The sequence below is a fragment of the Pavona decussata genome, unplaced genomic scaffold (genome assembly GCF_977016875.1).
Source record: "Pavona decussata unplaced genomic scaffold, jaPavDecu1.1 SCAFFOLD_25, whole genome shotgun sequence".
NCBI lineage: Eukaryota > Metazoa > Cnidaria > Anthozoa > Scleractinia > Agariciidae > Pavona > Pavona decussata.
Window position 1 is genome coordinate 2226605 of NW_028145448.1, and position 19067 is coordinate 2245671.

At 40.5% G+C, this 19067-nt stretch overlaps 1 protein-coding gene across 1 annotated transcript; it reads left to right on the forward strand.

Moving 5' to 3' along the window:
- Positions 1-2460: 2460 nt before the first annotated feature.
- On the forward strand, positions 2461-11301 carry LOC146485765 (ATP-binding cassette subfamily C member 4-like). The gene is made up of 6 exons (XM_085103114.1): positions 2461-3029; positions 4047-4426; positions 4884-6172; positions 6851-7421; positions 8390-8526; positions 10221-11301. Exons 1-6 carry the CDS (start codon positions 2559-2561, stop codon positions 11123-11125), a joined length of 3753 nt encoding a protein of 1250 aa, XP_084959240.1. The 5' UTR covers positions 2461-2558; the 3' UTR covers positions 11126-11301.
- The last annotated feature ends 7766 nt before the right edge of the window (positions 11302-19067 follow it).

The following is a 19067-nucleotide window of genomic DNA, read 5'->3' on the forward strand; positions in this document are numbered from 1 at the left end:
TGCTGGTCTGGAATTGGGCCATGGTTTTCACGAGTCAATTGGGGTTGGAAGGCCTACACAACTCTCGCTCGCATGTTTGCGTTTTTCATCTCGGTCTATTGAGCAATTTAGCTTCTTGTATAAATTTGTAGTGGGTCAACATGATGTTTTGGAGGATTTGCATGGTTTGAAATAGGGATCGATTTGAGGGTCTCGTTTGAAATAGGGTAGGGAAAATTACATATTTTAGTTTGAAATAGGAAAAGAATTTTTAGATTTGTGCCACACACACACACACCCAAATTCACGGGCAGTACTCACCCAAGGAGGCGAAGTTTATCAACAGAAATTGCGTGACTCTGCTAGTACGAAATATTATTATTATTATTATTATTATTATTATTATTATTATTATTATTATTATTATTATTATTATTATTATTACACACTTTGAGAAAAGTGATTTTTTTTTAGCGTATTCGATGACAAAAGAAAGTTCTCAGTGCGAACAAATTTAATGAGAAAGAAAACGAAATGACAGTTTCCAGCACCTTGAAAGTAATTTGTATATGAAATGTAAACAAACTGACCAAAGAGGGGTGCTTTTCGGCAAATCACTTCGATTCCAAGCGCAACGTTTGAATGAAACAGTAATCTAAATCAGCTAAATTTGATGTTAGAAATGTAAAATTGCAAAAAGTGTCTGTTTTGTCACCGTAGTTTAACAGAGTGAATTTGCATAAAACGATCTGATTTGAAATTCGAATGTTCAAGGTAATGCGCAACACGAGAAATGTCAAATATTGTATTCTTGGAAACCTCAGGAAAATTCAAGCGTTTCTGTGAGATTTTGCTACATAAAACTCTTGTAATACGTTGTTTTGAAAAAGCGCTGTTCAAACTTTCATTACGAAATTCTTCCTTTTGTGCAGACAAAGAAAAGAACATTCTTGAGGATTGACTCCCTGCAGAGTCAAAAGAGAGCGGGCATCCCAGGTCGCCCAAGCATGTTATTTGCTGAATTCTGACGCACTTTGGTGATTTGTAGAGCTGGTTCTTAAGAATTATAAGGTGTGTGTGACTGGTTTTCAGAAAAACATTTGTTTGTTATAATACTGTGAATGATCATTCTTAAACTTGGAATCTTTCCTCGCGAAGCGAGGTTAATAAATTTGTTGGGCTGAGCCGAGCTGAGCCGCGCGAATTCGAGCGAAAAATATATTTATATAATTTATGTATATATATTTCGTTGAAGATGTCCGTAGTGTTGCCTGGCAACAGTGAAAAACAAAGTATGAATGACGTCAGACAATGAAAAAGTTGCTAGGCAGCGACAGGTTGGTAGACAGACTAGCGTCAGCAAAATTTGCATACATCGGAAAAGGCCGATCAAATTTCAACTGCAATGTTCATCAATATTCACTGGATGGAAATATCTCTGCAGAATCTTTTTCCTTTCTTCCAGAATTTTTTTTTTGTGAAAGATTGCATTGAAGAAATTACACGTTTTGTGGCCGCGGTAAAATATAAATTTTCCGTGGGAAATAAATTCATCGAACACGACAGAGCTGCCCGCCCGTTGTACATTTCCTCGTGTCAGAAATAGATTTCAACCGCAAACTAACCTGTGGAACTACGAAAACACCATGCCCATCAAAATAGTTGCCATGTTCAGAAACCTTTTTATCTCCTCATTTGATGCTACAATACCAGTAAAGAGGGCTTTCCACCTAGCCCTAGCTTCGCGAGGTTTTGCGAGTCACGTATTTCTAGTAACAAATAATACGCGAGCAATTACTGGGGTTCTGAGGGTATCCACCATAAAGAAATTGACTTTACACGTGTAACTGAGAACCATAGTCGTGTTGAGAGAGTTTCAACAACTTATTAACAGAGCGAAAGAAGATCACAGCGAAACAATGTGTTCATTTGTGGTATAAGCAAACTGCTCATAATTATGCCATTCCGCAAGTCATGCCACATGCCATTCCAGAGACTCGTTCCTACTTTTACCTTCACCGGATCGAATATGACGGACCTTGTAACATCTGCAAATATTCGAAAACTTTTTGTCACTGAAATAAGTGTTGGGTCGTCACTGATTTTGCAAATGTCAAGGAAAGGCGTTTGTCTCTTTTTATTTCTTTTTATCAGTGAGCAAGCGTGAGTGGAAAAATTGTTTTATTAAAAAAAAAAAAGAAATACTGCTAGATCTTGCTGATTTCCTTTGCAAGAACAACCAGAAGACAACTTAACGGTCGCTATTTCTCTGGCATAGAACAATGACTCATATATCTTGGTCACTAAGCCAATCAAATCCCTGGAGTTGCATCACACAAATGTTCAGTTTTTATTAAATATTCATATTGTATACTGCAGCGGTTTTGTTCTCATTGCTTTATCTTACACACAGACGACAACTTTCTTAATTATTTTTTTCAGTTCTTTATTTTTTTATATATTAAGTTGCGATGGTCGACTACGAAAAAATAAACACTGAGGGAGATAGAAAAAATCCTCGGACGGAGGCCGGCATCTTCTCCATTCTTTCATACTGGTGGCTGAACGAGATATTTTCCATGGGAAACAAGCGTCCTCTCGAGAATACAGACTTGTTTCCGTTGATTGAAGACGACAAATGTAAAGAAGCGACTGAAAGACTACAGCAGCTATGGGACGAGAGAATTACTAATCATACGCCCAATACACGCGCAGGCTTCCCACGCGAGCTGTTATCCTGGTGGCCCTGTGCTGGTGGATGCCGATTGCTTTCAGCATTGCTACAGCTGTACTCGTGGAGTGACTACGCGCTTGTGTGTTTATTAGCGCTGCTGAGTGGTTTAGGAAATGTTCTACAGCCCGTGTTTTTGAGTCTGTTGTTAGCAGAACTGCTAAAACCATCACGTGACGACTTTTGTGCTTATGGTTATGCTGCAGGGATCTGCCTGAGTTCCATTCTGCGTGTATTGGCTTCAAATCAGTTTGTATTCAGGCTCAAAACGATTCCTCTGAGGTGGAAATCGGCCGTGGTTGGAATGACGTATAGAAAGGTATCTGGAACACAATTGTAACCTCCCTCCTTTAAGTCTAGCCTCAAAAATACATCTATAGCAAATACTAAATGTTATCATCATTTTAACCTTACAGGTTATTTATTTATGTTTTTGCACAGATGTTTATCAGATTGATCGTATTCTGTCTATTCGTTTTATGATTGTCTCAACTGTAATTGTATCAACCGTCTCATAGTCTCTAAACATTATATATAACAGCACTACAATGAGGAAGCCTTATTCTATAAGCCCTATGGTTTCTCCTAAGGCTTCCTCACCATTGTAATATGTTTTTTCTTCCGCTCATATTTTGCCTTTTTGTAACGCATGTGGTGAAATAAATAAAATGGAAAGAATAAAATCGAAATAGTGTCAAAAATAATGTTTGGTTTGGCTGGTTTACTACATTTTGGCTGCTTTAGCTCAACTGTTTCTTTGCTCTAATGTGGAAGCTTGTTTGTCTGTGAAAAATCCTAAAGATATGAGAGCTATGCCGATGGGGCCAGAAGCCCCTGGAAGGTTCAACGAGGCCACTCACTTCAAATATCAAATACTACTACAAGTTATCTTAGAACAGTAAACACCGGCATAAAAGAACAAGTGAATTAAGTACCTGCAGGCTGAAATTCGTCATTTTAGTCTCTATCATTTTAGTCTCTATAAGAACTTTACAATAAATATATGAAGACTTATTCAGGCTTACCTTGAAAAAAAGTAGGTTCTTAAATGTGGGTGTTTACTGTATTGGTTATAGCAATAACTTGAGTTTAGGAAGCATAGTTGATCGTAAATTCTTCAAAGCTGCGATTGGTTGTTATTAGTGCAATAGCACGGAACGAAAACAGAAAATAGTTTGCCATTGTCTTTCTCTTTCCATTTAGGACAGAGTATTATTCTGACCAAAACAATATACATGCTTATGTCTTTCTAGTCATATATTACGTAATTAGCCACTTTTTAATGTGTCTTAAATCACATGATCGAACAAACATTTTATGTTTATCTCTTCAATAGGTTCTTGGTTTCACCCAATCACAGTTATCACACATTTCCAGCGGTCGTGTGATGAACCTTATCTCTAGCGATCTCCAACGATTTGACACGTTCATGTATTCCGTTTGTTCTATGCTGCGCACTTTATTCGAAGCAAGTGGAATATCATGTCTAATCGTATACCTGTTTGGATGGAATGCATTGGCTGGTTTGTTGTTCCTGGTATCACTTGCTGTTCTCTATGGAGCCATCGGAGCGGCTTGTGCCAAACTGCGCTTCAGAATTGCTGATATAACGGACAATCGTCTTCGATTAATGAACAACATCATCTTAGGAATCCGTGCTGTAAAATTGAACGCCTGGGAATGGCTCTTCAGGGAAAAAGTGCTACAGACTAGACGGTAATTTCGTTTCAAATGTTTGTCTCTCAGTCGGTGCGCCGACTAGAGGTTCATGCATGGCATGGAAAGGATTAATTACTACTCATCAAAGGAAAACAAAACTAATAAATTAACTAGTAATTTTTGTGGGGGACGTAATTGTCTCGTGGGTTGGGCCGAGTGTAGAATTTACCACTCTTCTCCCTCTCACCCCTCCCAATATAAAAAGTGGACCTTAGATTTTTCTCAACATTCGCTCAACTTTAAGGTAGTTACGCTCCTGATTATAACTGATTATAACACACGCATTTTTAGTAACTACAACAGAAAACAACTATCCCAAGAAAGTAGAACGTGAATTGCTTCCTCCAAAATCTTCAACATCCTGTGACATTACCGAATGTCTAACCCAACCCCTCCATCGTCTCGTAGACACTAGCTTTACTTATGTTTTTCTTTTTTTTTCTTTCTGATACAGGAGAGAAATTCGACTCATTCGATTCAAAAGCGCGCTTCTTGCCATATTCTCAGCACTCATGTACTCGTCTCTTCCCGCCACAGTGCTGACTTCGCTTTTGACATTGTCAGGCAGTGGAACTGAGCTAACCACTTATAACATTTTCATGATTCTTTCTCTTTATGGCACGATACGGGTTTCGGTGTGCTGGCACATTGCACAGTCTGCCATATCTGTAGGAGAATTCTCGACTTCCATTCGACGCATCCAGCTCTTTCTAGAAACCTTCGACTGCAGTATAAAGAAACGACTCAAAGAGTCCTTCTTTGACAACGAAGATAAAGGACGTTTTCTTGACAAGCTTCCGTTTGGTATGGACCAAGCTGAAAACAAAAGAGATTGCAAAAACGGAAGGAAAGTACACATTTTAATGAAAAATGTTGTTTGCAGCTGGACCACTAACCGTAAACCTCCAACTTTGAATTCCTTCTCTTTGGCGATGAATGATGGTGAAATGGTGTTTGTCACCGGCCCTGTTGGCGCTGGTAAAACATCTCTACTTCTCACCCTTTTAGGGGAGCTCACGGTCGATGATGGTCACGTGTCAAGTTGTGGCAAAATCGCCTACGTTGCCCAGCAACCATGGGTATTCTCTGGGACCGTGCAAGAAAACATTTTATTTGGACAACCACTAGACATACGTAGATACAACATGGTCATTGAATCATGTGCACTGCTTAGGGACATACAAGCATTCCCCGATGGACACGCCACCTTGATTGGAGAACGCGGCATTGTGTTAAGTGGAGGCCAGCGTGCTCGTATTGGTTTAGCACGCGCAGTTTATTCTAATGCAGATATTTATTTGCTAGATGATCCGCTGAGTGCTGTTGATGCTAAAGTTGGGAAGCACATCTTTGAACATTGTTTAAATGGCGTGCTTTCCACGAAGCTTCGAGTCGTTGTCACCCATAGTCTGCAGTATTTGAAGAATGCGAAAAGCATTGTCTTAATGAAGGAGGGATCGATTTTATTGAATAAAGGCAATTATGAAGACTTGAAGAAATTTGACTCTGTGGTGTTAGGGGATTGGATGCGAAAGAGGAGAGATTTAGATGAAGTACATTCCTTTTACGGTGCAAAAGAAACTAATGTGGTTTCAGGTGTAGAAGACGCATACGGCCTGGAAACTGCTGAGGAAGATCGCTTAACAGGCGTCGTCAACTGGAGATCATACTGGGATTATCTTCGAGCTGGGATATCTGCCAAATTATTGCTACTTTCTGCGATATTTTTCACTTTAGTCCAAGGTAAATACTTACCGTACTCATTTTGTTACTACTATTCGCTAATTCTGCTTAAGAGCAAGTAATTAAGACATTGTATTTCCGAGAAGCGATGCATGGTTACCCTTAAATTTCTACCCTACGCTGTAGAATTTCGCTAGCTTTTGCGCTTCAGAAAGAACATGCGCAGGAATGAAAAAGGGGGCTTTAAAACAAAACTATTTTCTCTGTCATTTGTTTTTTAAAGAAAACACTAAAAAGTGAAAACTACAGCCCATTTTTGCAGCCGTGTCCTTAGAAACCTGGCTTTTTAGCAGAGGCAAGGCTGGAATCCCTTTATTTTGATTAAAAAAAAAACTCGTTGATTTTCATACGGAAATACAGACTACAGAAGAATAACATGAGTCACATATGAATAATAGTGAGGTTTGTATCAAAACAAACTCAAGTCTAGCCGTTGCTCCCACTCTACTGTAAAAATAGGCTACTTTAACGACAATCGAGTAGGGACAAATTTCGGAGTATTTTTGGCACGTACCTTTGGCACGTTTTTTTCCTCAAAATTTGAATATTGTATTGTGAGAAGGGGCAATTATTTTTAATTTATTTGGTCTTTTGTTTCTTATTTGGTTTGTACGCCAGATTCTTTTATTTTTTGACCGATTAGTAGTTTCTATCTTTTCTCTGTTGCTATGGTAACAGGTTCTCTGATTGCTCCGGACTGGTGGTTACTTCAAATGTCCAAACTCCCCCGGGAACAGAGAGATGACAGCCGTAACTTCCACATCTATGGCGGACTGGTTAGCACAACTTTAGTTCTCTTCATCGCAAGGGCGGTACTTCTATTTGAAACCCTGGTCAATTCCTCTAAGCAGCTGTACGACAAAATGACGATAGCCATATTAAAAGCCCCGGTCTTGTTTTACGATACCAACCCCGTTGGCAGAATAATAAACCGCTTCTCTGGGGACGTGGTAATCTTGGATGAGTTACTACCCTACGTTTTTGTGGACACCTTGCAGCTGTTCTTGCTCAGTGCAGGAACGGTGATCTTCACGAGCGCCCTTAATCCTCGGATCATATTGGCTGTCGTTCCTCTTATGATAGTGTTTTTTGTGATTGGTCGACTCTACAACAAGACTTTCCGGGAAGTGAGGCGATTGGAAGCACTGAATAGAAGTCCTGTGTTCTCTCACTTCTCCGATACCTTGGAGGGTTTGGCATCCATTCGGGCGTATAAGAAGGAGACAAGTTTTCTTGAGGAACTTTACAGGTTCAATAAAAAGTCCCTTTCTAAATATCGCAAACTGTTAATCAATCAGGATTCCAAATTATTTTATGTTTTAGAGACACACGAGATTTCAACTCCCCCATGGTATGGTGAGGAAGTTAGGGCGCTTTACATTTGTCAGAACTGGCCGGCCAGTTTAATCTTTTCGCAAATGGAATGTACCAATTTCGACAACAGTTCATATAGCACTTCTTTTAAATTGCTTCAAAATGGCGCACACTATTCTCAGAATGTGCCATTTTGAAGACTTCGAGGAAGCAGTTCTTTAAATTGGTTCACTCCACTCTCGGACCAACCAGTCTGGCCTGCCAGCCCTGACAAATGGAAAGCACGCTTGGTAATTAGGCTAGAAAAGCGTAACAACACTTGGGGAACACCTGAAAGGCACAACGCATTCCGTGGACTAGTCATCAACCATAGTCGTCGCTAAAGAAGATGACAGTCTTAAGGGGAGAATTAGAGACGCCATCGAGATTCAATAATAAGCGCCCAACCTTTAATTTTGAATAATGATTGAGTAACTGTTTGGCAATTTTTTATTAACATGATAAGATAAGCAAACGATATCTTTAGTAGTGGGCCTTTCTAGTCTCCTTCGCAGCCGTATAATTAATTAAGGTTTCACAGAACGGTTTTCTGGGGAGAAGCACGGATGGCGCAGTGGTGAAGGCGCCAGCCTTCCACCAATGTGGTCGGGTTCGATTCCCGGACTCGGCGTCATATGGGGGTTTGTTGTTGGTTCTCGTTCCTGCTCCGATGGGTTTTCTGCGGGTACTCCGGTTTTCCTCCCTCCATAAAAACCAACAGTTCCAAATTCCAATTCGATATGGAAACACTGGACGAGCAGCCACTCTGTGGATGTGCCAATGAAATTCCCATTTATTTTACTGTACCAGAAAAATTAGACTGGCGAGGATGGTTAAAATATCTTTTCTATTTTTATCCACCAGGCGCCAAGATATACACATAGAAACATGTTTCTTGATCCATGCAGCTCCCAGATGGTTGGCAATTCGTCTGGACACACTTAGCGTTACACTCACTGCAGCTGTGGCATTTATAGCAATAGCAGCGCAATCTGGACCAGGTGAATGAGATATTTTGCTATTAATAATAAGTACCCCGAGCAAAACAATCCAATATTGATCAATCTCGTACCCAGAGTCCTCAGACTCTTTGGCCAGCAGTTGGTCGTCAGGAGAAACTGGAGATCAGAGTCTCTCCTGGCAACCAACCGCTGGCCAAGGAGCCTGAGGACTCTGGGTACGAGATTAAGGATTGATATTTTCAAAAATATTGTAAAAACAATAAATAGTCCAGGCGCGGAAGGCTTGCAGTTGAAACAAACTAAAATCTCTTGTGCAGGATTCGTCTGCTGGTTAATCAGAAGCTCTCCATCTATTTAAAGACGCGTGTCCGAGCATATATCTGTGCTGATTTTCCAGAAAGTGGCTACAGAAATTGACGTTTTTGTTAACTTTTCTTAAGATGTTTATTTATTTATTTATTTATTTATTTATTTTTTTAGCGTTTCCTATTGAATTTCACATCAGTAAGTAAATAGATTACAAGGGACATTAGCAAATATTTATAAAATTAAAATATTTCTTTCTCCTCCCCCCCCCCCCCCCCCCCTTCCTGGTTTGTTAACCTAGCCCCACTCTCTCTCAAACGTCTTTTAACCGCTCAACGATTTGGCTTTGAATTCGGCGCGCGCTCTGAGCTCAGAACTAAGTCATTAGACCTAGCGTTTCGTTTGGCTTCCTGAAGCAAAGTTTTCCTGAGGACATCATTAAGTCTAGTGAGGGAAAAGTCTTCCGAGTGCAGTTCCTGCATGGTCTAATATGCTTGCTACAAGTAGTCCTCGTTTAAGCTTAACGGGTAACTTTCAGTTACTCGGGCCTGGACTATTAAAGGCTTGTATATTGTGGGCTTTGCTTGAGGAGAGGTGACAGTCTTTGGCTTTAAAAAGTAGGTCTTAGGGATGAGTTCTTTTCGGGCAACGTGAAATTTTCGCGAATTGTTTACTCAGCCAAAGACTTAGTATATTTTTGTGGTGGAAAAGGGCGCTAACCCTTCCCTTTTCAAATGTTGATCTCAACATCCGGGACTTAAGCTGATATGGAAAACACTAGCAAGAATGGGCAAGGATTTTCTCTTCAAGAAGCGTGAGTTTGAAAAGCTATTCTATTATTTTTCGCCGTTATAACTGTAGCGTTGTTAGGCTAGTCATCGATTAGTCGAGAAGTGCGATTTTGGTCGGATTTCCGGACTCAATGTCATAAATAATTTCCAGATGTTCGTTCGGCGTGATTCTCATTACGTCTTGAATTTAAAATTAACACGGAAAATCAACTTAAAACGCTGTCTTGCCCCGATTAAGCCGATTCTTTTGTGGAAGGCTAGTCTTGAGCGCTTAAAGACCGGGTTTTGGTTGAGATTTAAGATGCGTTGGCGCCGTTAATATTTACCAAGTGTCACACTTGCTTAGTCGGATCACAGGTCATGTCTCATTTCACTCAGGTGTCAATGTCACGTCTAATTCCAAAGAAAAGCCCCTCTTTTCTCTTTCATAGTATTTCCTGATCTTACTTTCTTGTGATGAACCGTAACTGGAGTATTGTTAATGACTAGCATATTCCTTCAGCTTAGACAGTCTCAAAATGTGCTCAATTTCTGTAGCCACCTTTTTGAAAATCAGCTCAGATATAGCTACCATGGGTTCCAACATTTTTTTAATACTAAAACCACAAAGCTCTAACTGATGTGTTTTGCTTCAAGGCGTCACGGCTCTTTCCCTTGTCTACACGCTTCAACTCACCGTGGATGTGTCGCAGTACAGTGTCCATCAGTTTTCCGAGATGGAAAGCTACATGACATCAGCCGAACGCGTCCTCACATACACGAGAATCCAATCAGAGCCTGGGTACCAGAATCAGTCCCAGCCTCCCACAGACTGGCCAGACCGAGGACAAATAAAACTCCAGAATCTGGGACTAGTATACCACAAAGGTGGCCCTGAAGTTCTTAAAGACCTGAATTTTACGGTCAATCCGCGTGAGAAAGTAGGTATTGCTGGGCGCACTGGAGCAGGGAAGTCCTCACTGGTTTCAGCGTTCTTCCGCATGCCAGAACCATCCGGTGACGTCATTGTCGATGACGTCAAGATCACTGGGATCAACCTGCAGAGGGCACGTGGTGTAATGTCTGTCATTACCCAGGATCCCATCCTTTTCAACGGTTCATTGCGGATGAATCTTGACCCGTTTGAAAAGCACGGTGACCAGGAAATCTGGACTGGGCTAGAAGAGGCCAGCTTGAAGGCGCTGGTAGAAAAGCTGCCAAAACAATTATACGAAGAAATCAAAGAAGGAGGAGCGAATTTCAGCGTGGGAGAGAAGCAGCTGATTTGCCTGGCGCGCGCCTTGCTACAAAAGAACAGAATTATGATCCTGGACGAGGCTACCGCGAACCTCGACTACAAAACAGATCAGCTTATTCAAGAGACAATTCGATTGAAATTTCAAGATTGCACGGTTTTTACAATAGCTCATCGAGTGAACACCATCATGGACTATGACCGGGTGTTAGTCTTAGACAATGGAAAAGTTGTGGAGTTCGATCGTCCTGAGAGGCTATTACAGAATGAGGGAGGGTACTTTTGGAAGTTGTATCATCAACTTTAGCACTATTAGTACTGATCAAACATGTCGCGGTGTAATCACCGAACTTAACAGCTCGCGATATATATATAGATTCAACTACTCACCGACCACACCTTGCGTCAATAAACAATATTCGTATTCTCGGTATTCAACTGGATCTGCAGCTTGCAAAAGAGGATCTTGATGGGCTATATTTTTTCAAACAAATATGTTTGCATGCAAGGAGATTCCTCCGCTTAAGCCTCGTGTACAAAGTAGTTCCAGTTCTATGCGGAGGATGCAAATGCATCCATGGTTTCCTCGAAGAGGGGGGGGGGGGGGAGGTGGGAGGGTGGAGGGGTTTATTTTTTGTAGGACAGCATGATGGTACCTTATATTTTTGACATTCTGATAATGCCATCTCTGTTGGTGTTGGTGATAGTGGTGGTCTTGCTGGTAGAAGATGCACAAAGAAATAAACGGCCATTTTAGATTAACCTAGCAGTGCAAGAATAGAGATTCTTGAACACTTTATACATATTATTTTGTTTAAAATTTCCGGTACGTCTTACAAGGAAGCTTGTCCTCTGAAGGAGAACCAATGTCTTCAGTCACTCTTGCCTTGACAACAGCCAACATGAATTCCCGCATCCGGCGCCGTAGTAGTCGCATGAAAAATAAACCCTCGCGTGTCTCCCTTCCTCACGCTCCACGCCTTATTTCGCGCACTATGATATTTTTCACGCGCCTGCCACGCACTAGGCTAGGAATTGTTTTACGTATTTTCTCATCAGTTTGTTTTTTGGTTTGGTTATAATGCATTTGCTGTTAACGGGAGCAAAAAATGTCCAATTAAAAAATCATGAACGAAAAATTGGTTACCTGAGCTCGCCGCAAAGTGTTCCTGGTCAATGGTATCCCCGTATAAAAAACAAGCATCTTCTGGTAGAGTGGGTCAGAGTGGCAGGACTGAGCTGGCAACACGAATTTGTTGGTTCATCTGTACATAATTTCACAGAGTTTTTCTTTCACTTGCTAACTGTAAATAGACACTTGATAACGTTAAGAAAATTTGTTTCTCGTAAAATCGCACCCCCCCCCCCCCCCCCACTCCTTTATTTTCAACTCACATCAGATCAACTGTAGAAACGACCGTGGTATTAAAAGTTCCCTGTTGGCAGAACACAGCAAGCGGTGTTTCTGGTACATGAACCATTTGCAACGTCTTAGATGGTTGGCCGAGAAGACAAAAGAACGAACTTTCCAAAAAATTCCTGTTAAAGACCGTGCTCGCTTAGATTAACCAATCATATCCGTCTCCATGTCACGCCACTAGGCATTGTTCTGTATTTTCAAATTTTCTATATCTTCACATGTTCCGTTATTTTTGACAGTTGCCTGATAATTGCTTCGTAAGAAGCATGAAACTCTGAGTAGCAATAAACTTTTCTTCGACCAAATAATCCAACTCTCAAAATCTACATACAAACAGATATATATGTATATGATATACACTGGCGGTTTGTGGTTATAAGTTATGAATATTACAACAGTTTAGAGGTAAGGGTAGACACGTCAACATAGGTATCCTCAAGTGACAGAACCTTAAAGGCCCGTTTACACGTTAAAAGAGAAGGAACGGCTCGGTTAGAAACAAGTACCGGTTCCAGACGAAATCTCCCGTTTACACGTACAAATTCTGTAATGTACCTAACAGAAAAAGGCACGGTACTTGAGAGCCCCTTGGAACGGGTACTAGACCGTTTACACGTTGTTTTCTTCGAGACCGGTAACGATAGAGCCCCGCGCGATAATTAAACAAAACTGCTTCGATTAGTTGTTCATATGCGCTTACACATACAGTGCACTGTGCGTATCTCCGACTATCATGGATTTACAAGCACTTTTCTGGTTTCTTACGAAGAAGAGAACACGAAATTCACGTTTGACAGCGCGAGTGATTCTTCAAAGAAATGCTTCAGAGAGAATGCCCGAATTAGGAGTAAAACGAGGCTTACGGTTCTCATATTAACAACCCTTGTATCGCACTTCACAGTCGCACCGAGCTTGTGGAAAAGTCCAAGAACAAGCGTTTGGTTTGATCTTGCATACAGCCTTTCATACAGCACTACTCTGACGATCAATGGCATGCTAAACAACTGACGTGGAGTACTACGGGCTCAGAAAAAACGTAATAGAACGGTACCGAAAAAAAGTCGAGCGTTTACACCTTGAAAAGAAAACAAAAATGTGGGTACGGAACCGTTTTTTATCGGTTCCGTTCCGAAAGGGGTCCATAGCCGCCTATGGACCTTTTTAGGAACGGAACGGATAAGACTGGAACGGGTCAAGTACCGTTTACATGTCAAATTTTGTCGGAGCCGTTCGTCTTTTTATCCGAGCCGTTCCAATTTTTTCGGTCGTGTAAACGGCCCTTAAGTAGCACTTCATGTAGTTTTATGGTTGGATAGTATGTACACCACACTTGAGACCACTCACGGGTCTTACAACAAGTCAAACTCGTGCATGAGTTGAAGGCTTTTCTTACTACTGCTATTGTTGTTGATGTCATAAGATGTTTTATTGTACGGCGCGTACGATAAACCCGTTTGTGGATAACAATTATGATGTTATGGGACTTTGTCAAGCGTCGCGGCTCTTGACCAGTTTATCTAATTCTTTATTTAATACTTTATCTAATAATAATGCTTGAAAAATTTTAGGCTAACGTTTTTCAAGTTGTCGCATTTTTATTTCCAAAATGCGCTACAACAGATCACGTGTTCCTTTCAAGAAATGAGTTGATTTCTTTCCTCTCGTTGTTCTAGAATTATTTTGTAGCTAAGTGAAGGTCTCGTTTCACCATTTTTTTTTTTAACAAAAGAGATTTAAAAAAACGCATGACACTTCCTCGCATTAACTATAATATTCTTAGCCTTTACCTCTTTAGTCTTAATAGTACTGTATTTTATTGTTATACTGTTGTAATAGGCCTTATCACGGTTTTTGACGCCATTTTTACGAGTAGGCAAACAGGCTTGAAATAACAGTGTTTGTATGGAAATCAGATGTCAAATTACTTTCATAAAACATCGCTTCTGGAAAATTCATGAATTGGAAACTTTTAGATCTAGGAAAAGGATTTAAGGGAAAAAAATTGGAGGGATGTAGCTGTGCCAGAAAGCTTCCAGTCGTGTTTTGAACTTTCCATACATTTGTCTGTAACGCGAACCAGCCGTGAACTGCTGCTAAAAATAGTTCGCGGGAAAAAAATACAGGGAAATGTATGGAAAGTTCAAAACTCGACTGGATGCTTTCTGGCCCAGCTACATCCCTCCAATTTTTTTCTGAAAATCCTTTTCCTAATGCCAAAAGTTTCCAATTCATGAATTTTTCAGAAGCGATGTTTTATGAAAATTATTTGACATCGGATTTCCATACAAACACTGTTATTTCAAGCCTGTTTGCCTACTCGTCAAAATGGCGTCGAAAACCGTCATAAGGCCTATTTAAATAATGGACAAAGAGGACGCTTGTTTCTCGTGAAAACTATCTAGTTTAGCCAACAGTAGAAGATGCTGGCCGTCGTCCGGATTTAAATTTTTTATATATCTCCCTTTGGGTCAGAGTTTATTTCAAGTTCGTAGACGACCATGGTTAACTGATATCAAAAGAAAAAAGAAGAACAAAAGAGAAAATTTTTAGTGCCAACGAGCCACTCGAGCGAAAAGGCGAGGGTATAAACTTGTGGTGCGTGCACATGTGAGAGTTTCAGCCCAGGTAGAAAAAATCTCAAATCCATCGACGTTGTGCGAAGATGAGTTCCGGTTTGAACAACCGAGATTGTTTGCCCATATTAGGAAGTAGTGCAGAAGAATTCGAGAATCCCCAGAGCCAATTACAGGCGGTTATTTTGGTAAGCGCCAATAAGATTGAAGTTACCCAGTTTATGACAAACTTGCATTATTATTATCATTATTTGGTTACAATATTCCTTCCCGCCGACGTCACAGGTACTCACGAGTGGTTTCTTCCTCAGTCGGCATTAGCTGGTGGGTTTATTTGGGTAAGTATTTGGTCTTAATTTTTCGTTTTTCAAGATGTATGTGATTTGGCTTTCTTCTTATTTCTGTATACTTGAAATAACATCGCGTGCATTACGAAATCGTGCCTATTCTGAAACACTTCGATCAAATGCAAATGAGGTCTATTTTGGCTCATTCACTCGTAACGATCTTTTGTATTTGGAAGTGAAAATTACAGTCGAACCTCCACTAACGGCCACCTCTCCACAACGGCCACCTCTCTACAACGGCCACTTTTTTTTGTCCCGGCGGACAGTCCATACATTACCTCTTATTTAAACCTCTCTACAACGGCCACCTCTCTACAACGGCAACGGCCACTAAAGTGCGTCCCCAACTGCCAAAATAACCTCTCGACAACGGCCAGTACAGCTCTTTTTTGTAAAAACAAAACCTTTTTTTATAAGTTGATGCAGTAATCGACATTTGTCTTCGGAACATTACGTTTCTGTATCCATTTTAATGATATACGTATTTTGATTGTGTTCCATTTATATGCTGCAGTAAGCATAAATTGTCTACAATAATACAGCGAATGTTGCGAACCTTGCTCGTTTCGTCTTGTTATACAAAAATGGCTGACATTTCAATATTCTTTTGTCTGTATTCAAATTAGCCTCACTAGCCTCGTTCAAGGCAAAATATTCTTTTGATTTTTGAACTCAAGAACGAGGTTAGTAAAGCTAATATGAATGCAAACAAAAGAATAATAAAATGTCAGCCATTTTTGCATAGGGTCTATTATTTACGTTTTATTGTGTATTTTATCTGTATATATTATTTAAGATTGGATTGCCATTATAGGCTACAGCAAGCATGAACTTGGCACAATAAACATGTTGTACTTCCCGAAAAAAAAGGTGTCATATTACACCCCTACCTCCCCATAACGGCCACCTCTCCACAACGGCCACTTTCTTCTGTCCCCAAGGTGGCCGTTGTGAAGAGGTTCAACTGTAGTGCAGTGGAACGCATCTATATAACAGAAGAACAATGAAAAACAAAAGAACAGAAGGTAAAGCCCGCGGGGCACTCCTCAATATTAGCAATGTAGGTATGTGCGGCATTAAGGGGTATAGTTTTTGAACCTTTTTGATCTGAAATGGGGTATAGATTTTGACCATTTTGGTCTGAGGAGTGGAATTGGACCATGGTTTTCACGGGTCAATTGGGGTTGGAAGGCCTACACAACTCTTGCTCGCATGTTTGGGTTTATCATCTCGGTCTATTGAGCAATTTATCTTCTTGTATATATTTGTAGTGGTTGAGCATGATGTTTTGGAGGATTTGCATGGTTTGAAATAGGATATCGATTTGAGGGTCTGGTTTGAAATAGGGCAGGGAAAATTGTATATTTTGTTTTGAAATAGGATAAGGATTTTTAGATGTGCGCCGCACACACACAAATTTACGGCCAGTACTCGCCCTGGGAGGCGAAGTTTATCAACAGAAATTGCGTGACTCCTGCGGTTAACACAGCACGAATTAAACATCACCCGCACTTTGAGAAAAGTGATGTTTTTTAGCGTATTCGATGACAAAAGAAAGTTCTCAACGCGAACAAATGAGGACGAAAACGAAATGACAGTTTCCAGCACCTTGAAAGTAATTTGTATATGGAATGAAACAAACTGACCAAAGAGGGGTGCAGTTAAGAGGGGTGCTTTTCGGCAAATCACTTCGATTCCAAGCGCAACGTTTGAATGAAACAGTAATCTAAATCAGCTAAATTTGATGTTAGAAATGTAAAATTGCAAAAAGTGTCTGTATTGTCACCATAGTTTAACAGAGTGAATTTGCATAAAACGATCTAATTTGAAATTCGAATGTTCAAGGTAGTGCACAACACGAGAAATGTCAAATACTGTATTCTTGGAAACCTCAGGAAAATTCAAGCGTTTCTGTGAGATTTTGCTACATGAAACTCTCGTAATAGTTGTTTTGCAATTGAAATAGCGCTGATCAAACTTTCATTACGAAATTCTTCTTTTTGTGCAAACAAAGAAAAGAACATTCTTGAGGATTGACCCCCTGCAGAGTCAAAAGAGAGCGGTCATCCCAGGTTGCCCAAGCATGTTATTTGCTGAATTCTGACGCGCTTTGGTGATTTTGTAGAGCTGGTTCTCAAGAATTATAAGGTATATGTGACTGGTTTTCAGAAAAACATTTGTTTGTTATAATACTGTGAATGATCATTCTTGAGTTTGGAATCTTAAACAATTGTATGCTGATAACTGTTCTCTCAAGGTCTACTAATCGGTTGAAGCATTGAAGCTTCTTTTGCTGAAGAAGACTGTGAGAAACAGTCGAAAGCATCAATGCTTCTACTTTAGCAGACCTTGAGAGAAGAATTATTCATACATTTGTATGTTATGCTTTTTTCATGGCGTTTAGTCAGAATGGAAGAAGAAAAGAATTTCATGGGAGAATTCGTGGCAGTTTCCAAACCAGTCGTGTGCCGACACTCAGCTCTTGCATGAAATTGAGTCAAATTCAATTTATTTATTTATTTATTTAACTTTATTTATACACGGGTAAAAACATCAGGACTTAAAGTAAATACTAAAATTGTATTAATTATATTTCAGTCTGAACGTCGGTAATTTTTTTTTGCCAGAGATTAACTACTGTCCGTATTATCGGGGTTCCGAGGGTATCCACCATAAAGGCAGTTGACCTTAAACGTGTAAAAACCATAGTCGTCGGTTGAGAGAGTTTCAACAACTTATTAACAGAGCGAAAGAAGATCACAGCGAAACAACGTGTTCATTTGTGGTATAAGCAAACTGCTCATGATTATGCCATTCCGCAAGTCATGCCACATGCCATTCCAGAAACTCGTTCCTACTTTTACCCTCACCGCATGGATCGAATATGACGGATACTGTAACATCTGCAAATTTGAAAACTTTTCCTCACTGAAATAAGTGTTGGGTTCTCATGATCACTGATTTTGCAAATGTTAAGGACAGGCGTTTGTCTCTTAAACAATCTGATAACAATCTTTTTATTTATTTATTTTTTATCAGTGAGCAAGCGGGCGGATATTCTGTAAATCACGCAATCTGATTGGTTCCGGCAGCGAGCGGAATTTTTCAATCTTGTCCACTAACCCGAGAAGATTTGGGCCTTGTTTTCTGGCGAAAAAAAGTTATTCCCCGGCCTAAGTCGGTGCGTATTGGGAAAAGCTTAGACTGCGAGCACTCCTACTTTTTCTCTTTCTTCTTCCTTCCCTCCGCGAAAGTGTTTCTCGCGGCTCGCTAGAAATCGCGCAGTCGAACTTAGGAGAAGGATGAGACTACTAGCAGTCTAGGAAAAACTGTACCGTCTGTCGTGAGTACAACTCTTGGCGGCACCGTTTTTCCCAATACGGACCTCCCGGCCGGTGAATAACATATTGTTATTACACGACTGAGGCAGTCAGACGGCCGTGACTAATATCAATGCAACCAATTAGATCGCTCTATTACAAAGTCCCGAGTGATCCCGCATTTGCGTCACGCTTTCAACTTGAAATGGCGGTCGATGACGTTCAACACTGGGAAAAATCAGCTGAGAAAGTTTTTGTCAGACGCATTTTCTGCTGCTTTCCTTCAATCAGGCAAAAAAATAAGCTACGTAATGCAGTCAAGCCACAAAAAATATCCAAAGTTCATCATGAGGGTGTACAAATCGGCGTCTTCAGGCCACCAACTTCAAATGTACGATGCAACGAATCAACAACTGGAAGCAAAACCGAGGGAAAGGTCCAGCGACCAGACCCAGACCCAGACCCAGACCCTGTGACTTATAGATTTCACTTGTGGTAATACCGTTAGTCTTCATCTAGGACCCATGTAGCTACCACTCGCATCTTTTTGGAGGGAAGCTCTCCTGAGCTCATCGTGGATGCACAAAAA

Excerpts from the sequence above, each read along its gene's own strand:
- LOC146485765 (XM_085103114.1), top strand. The coding sequence starts at position 2,559 with ATGGGAAACAAGCGTCCTCTCGAGAATACAGACTTGTTTCCGTTGATT. Across the intron at positions 7,422-8,389 it reads TTTCTTGAGGAACTTTACAG|GCGCCAAGATATACACATAG; the intron begins GTTCAATAAAAA and ends TTTATCCACCAG. Across the intron at positions 8,527-10,220 it reads AGCAGCGCAATCTGGACCAG|GCGTCACGGCTCTTTCCCTT; the intron begins GTGAATGAGATA and ends TTTTGCTTCAAG.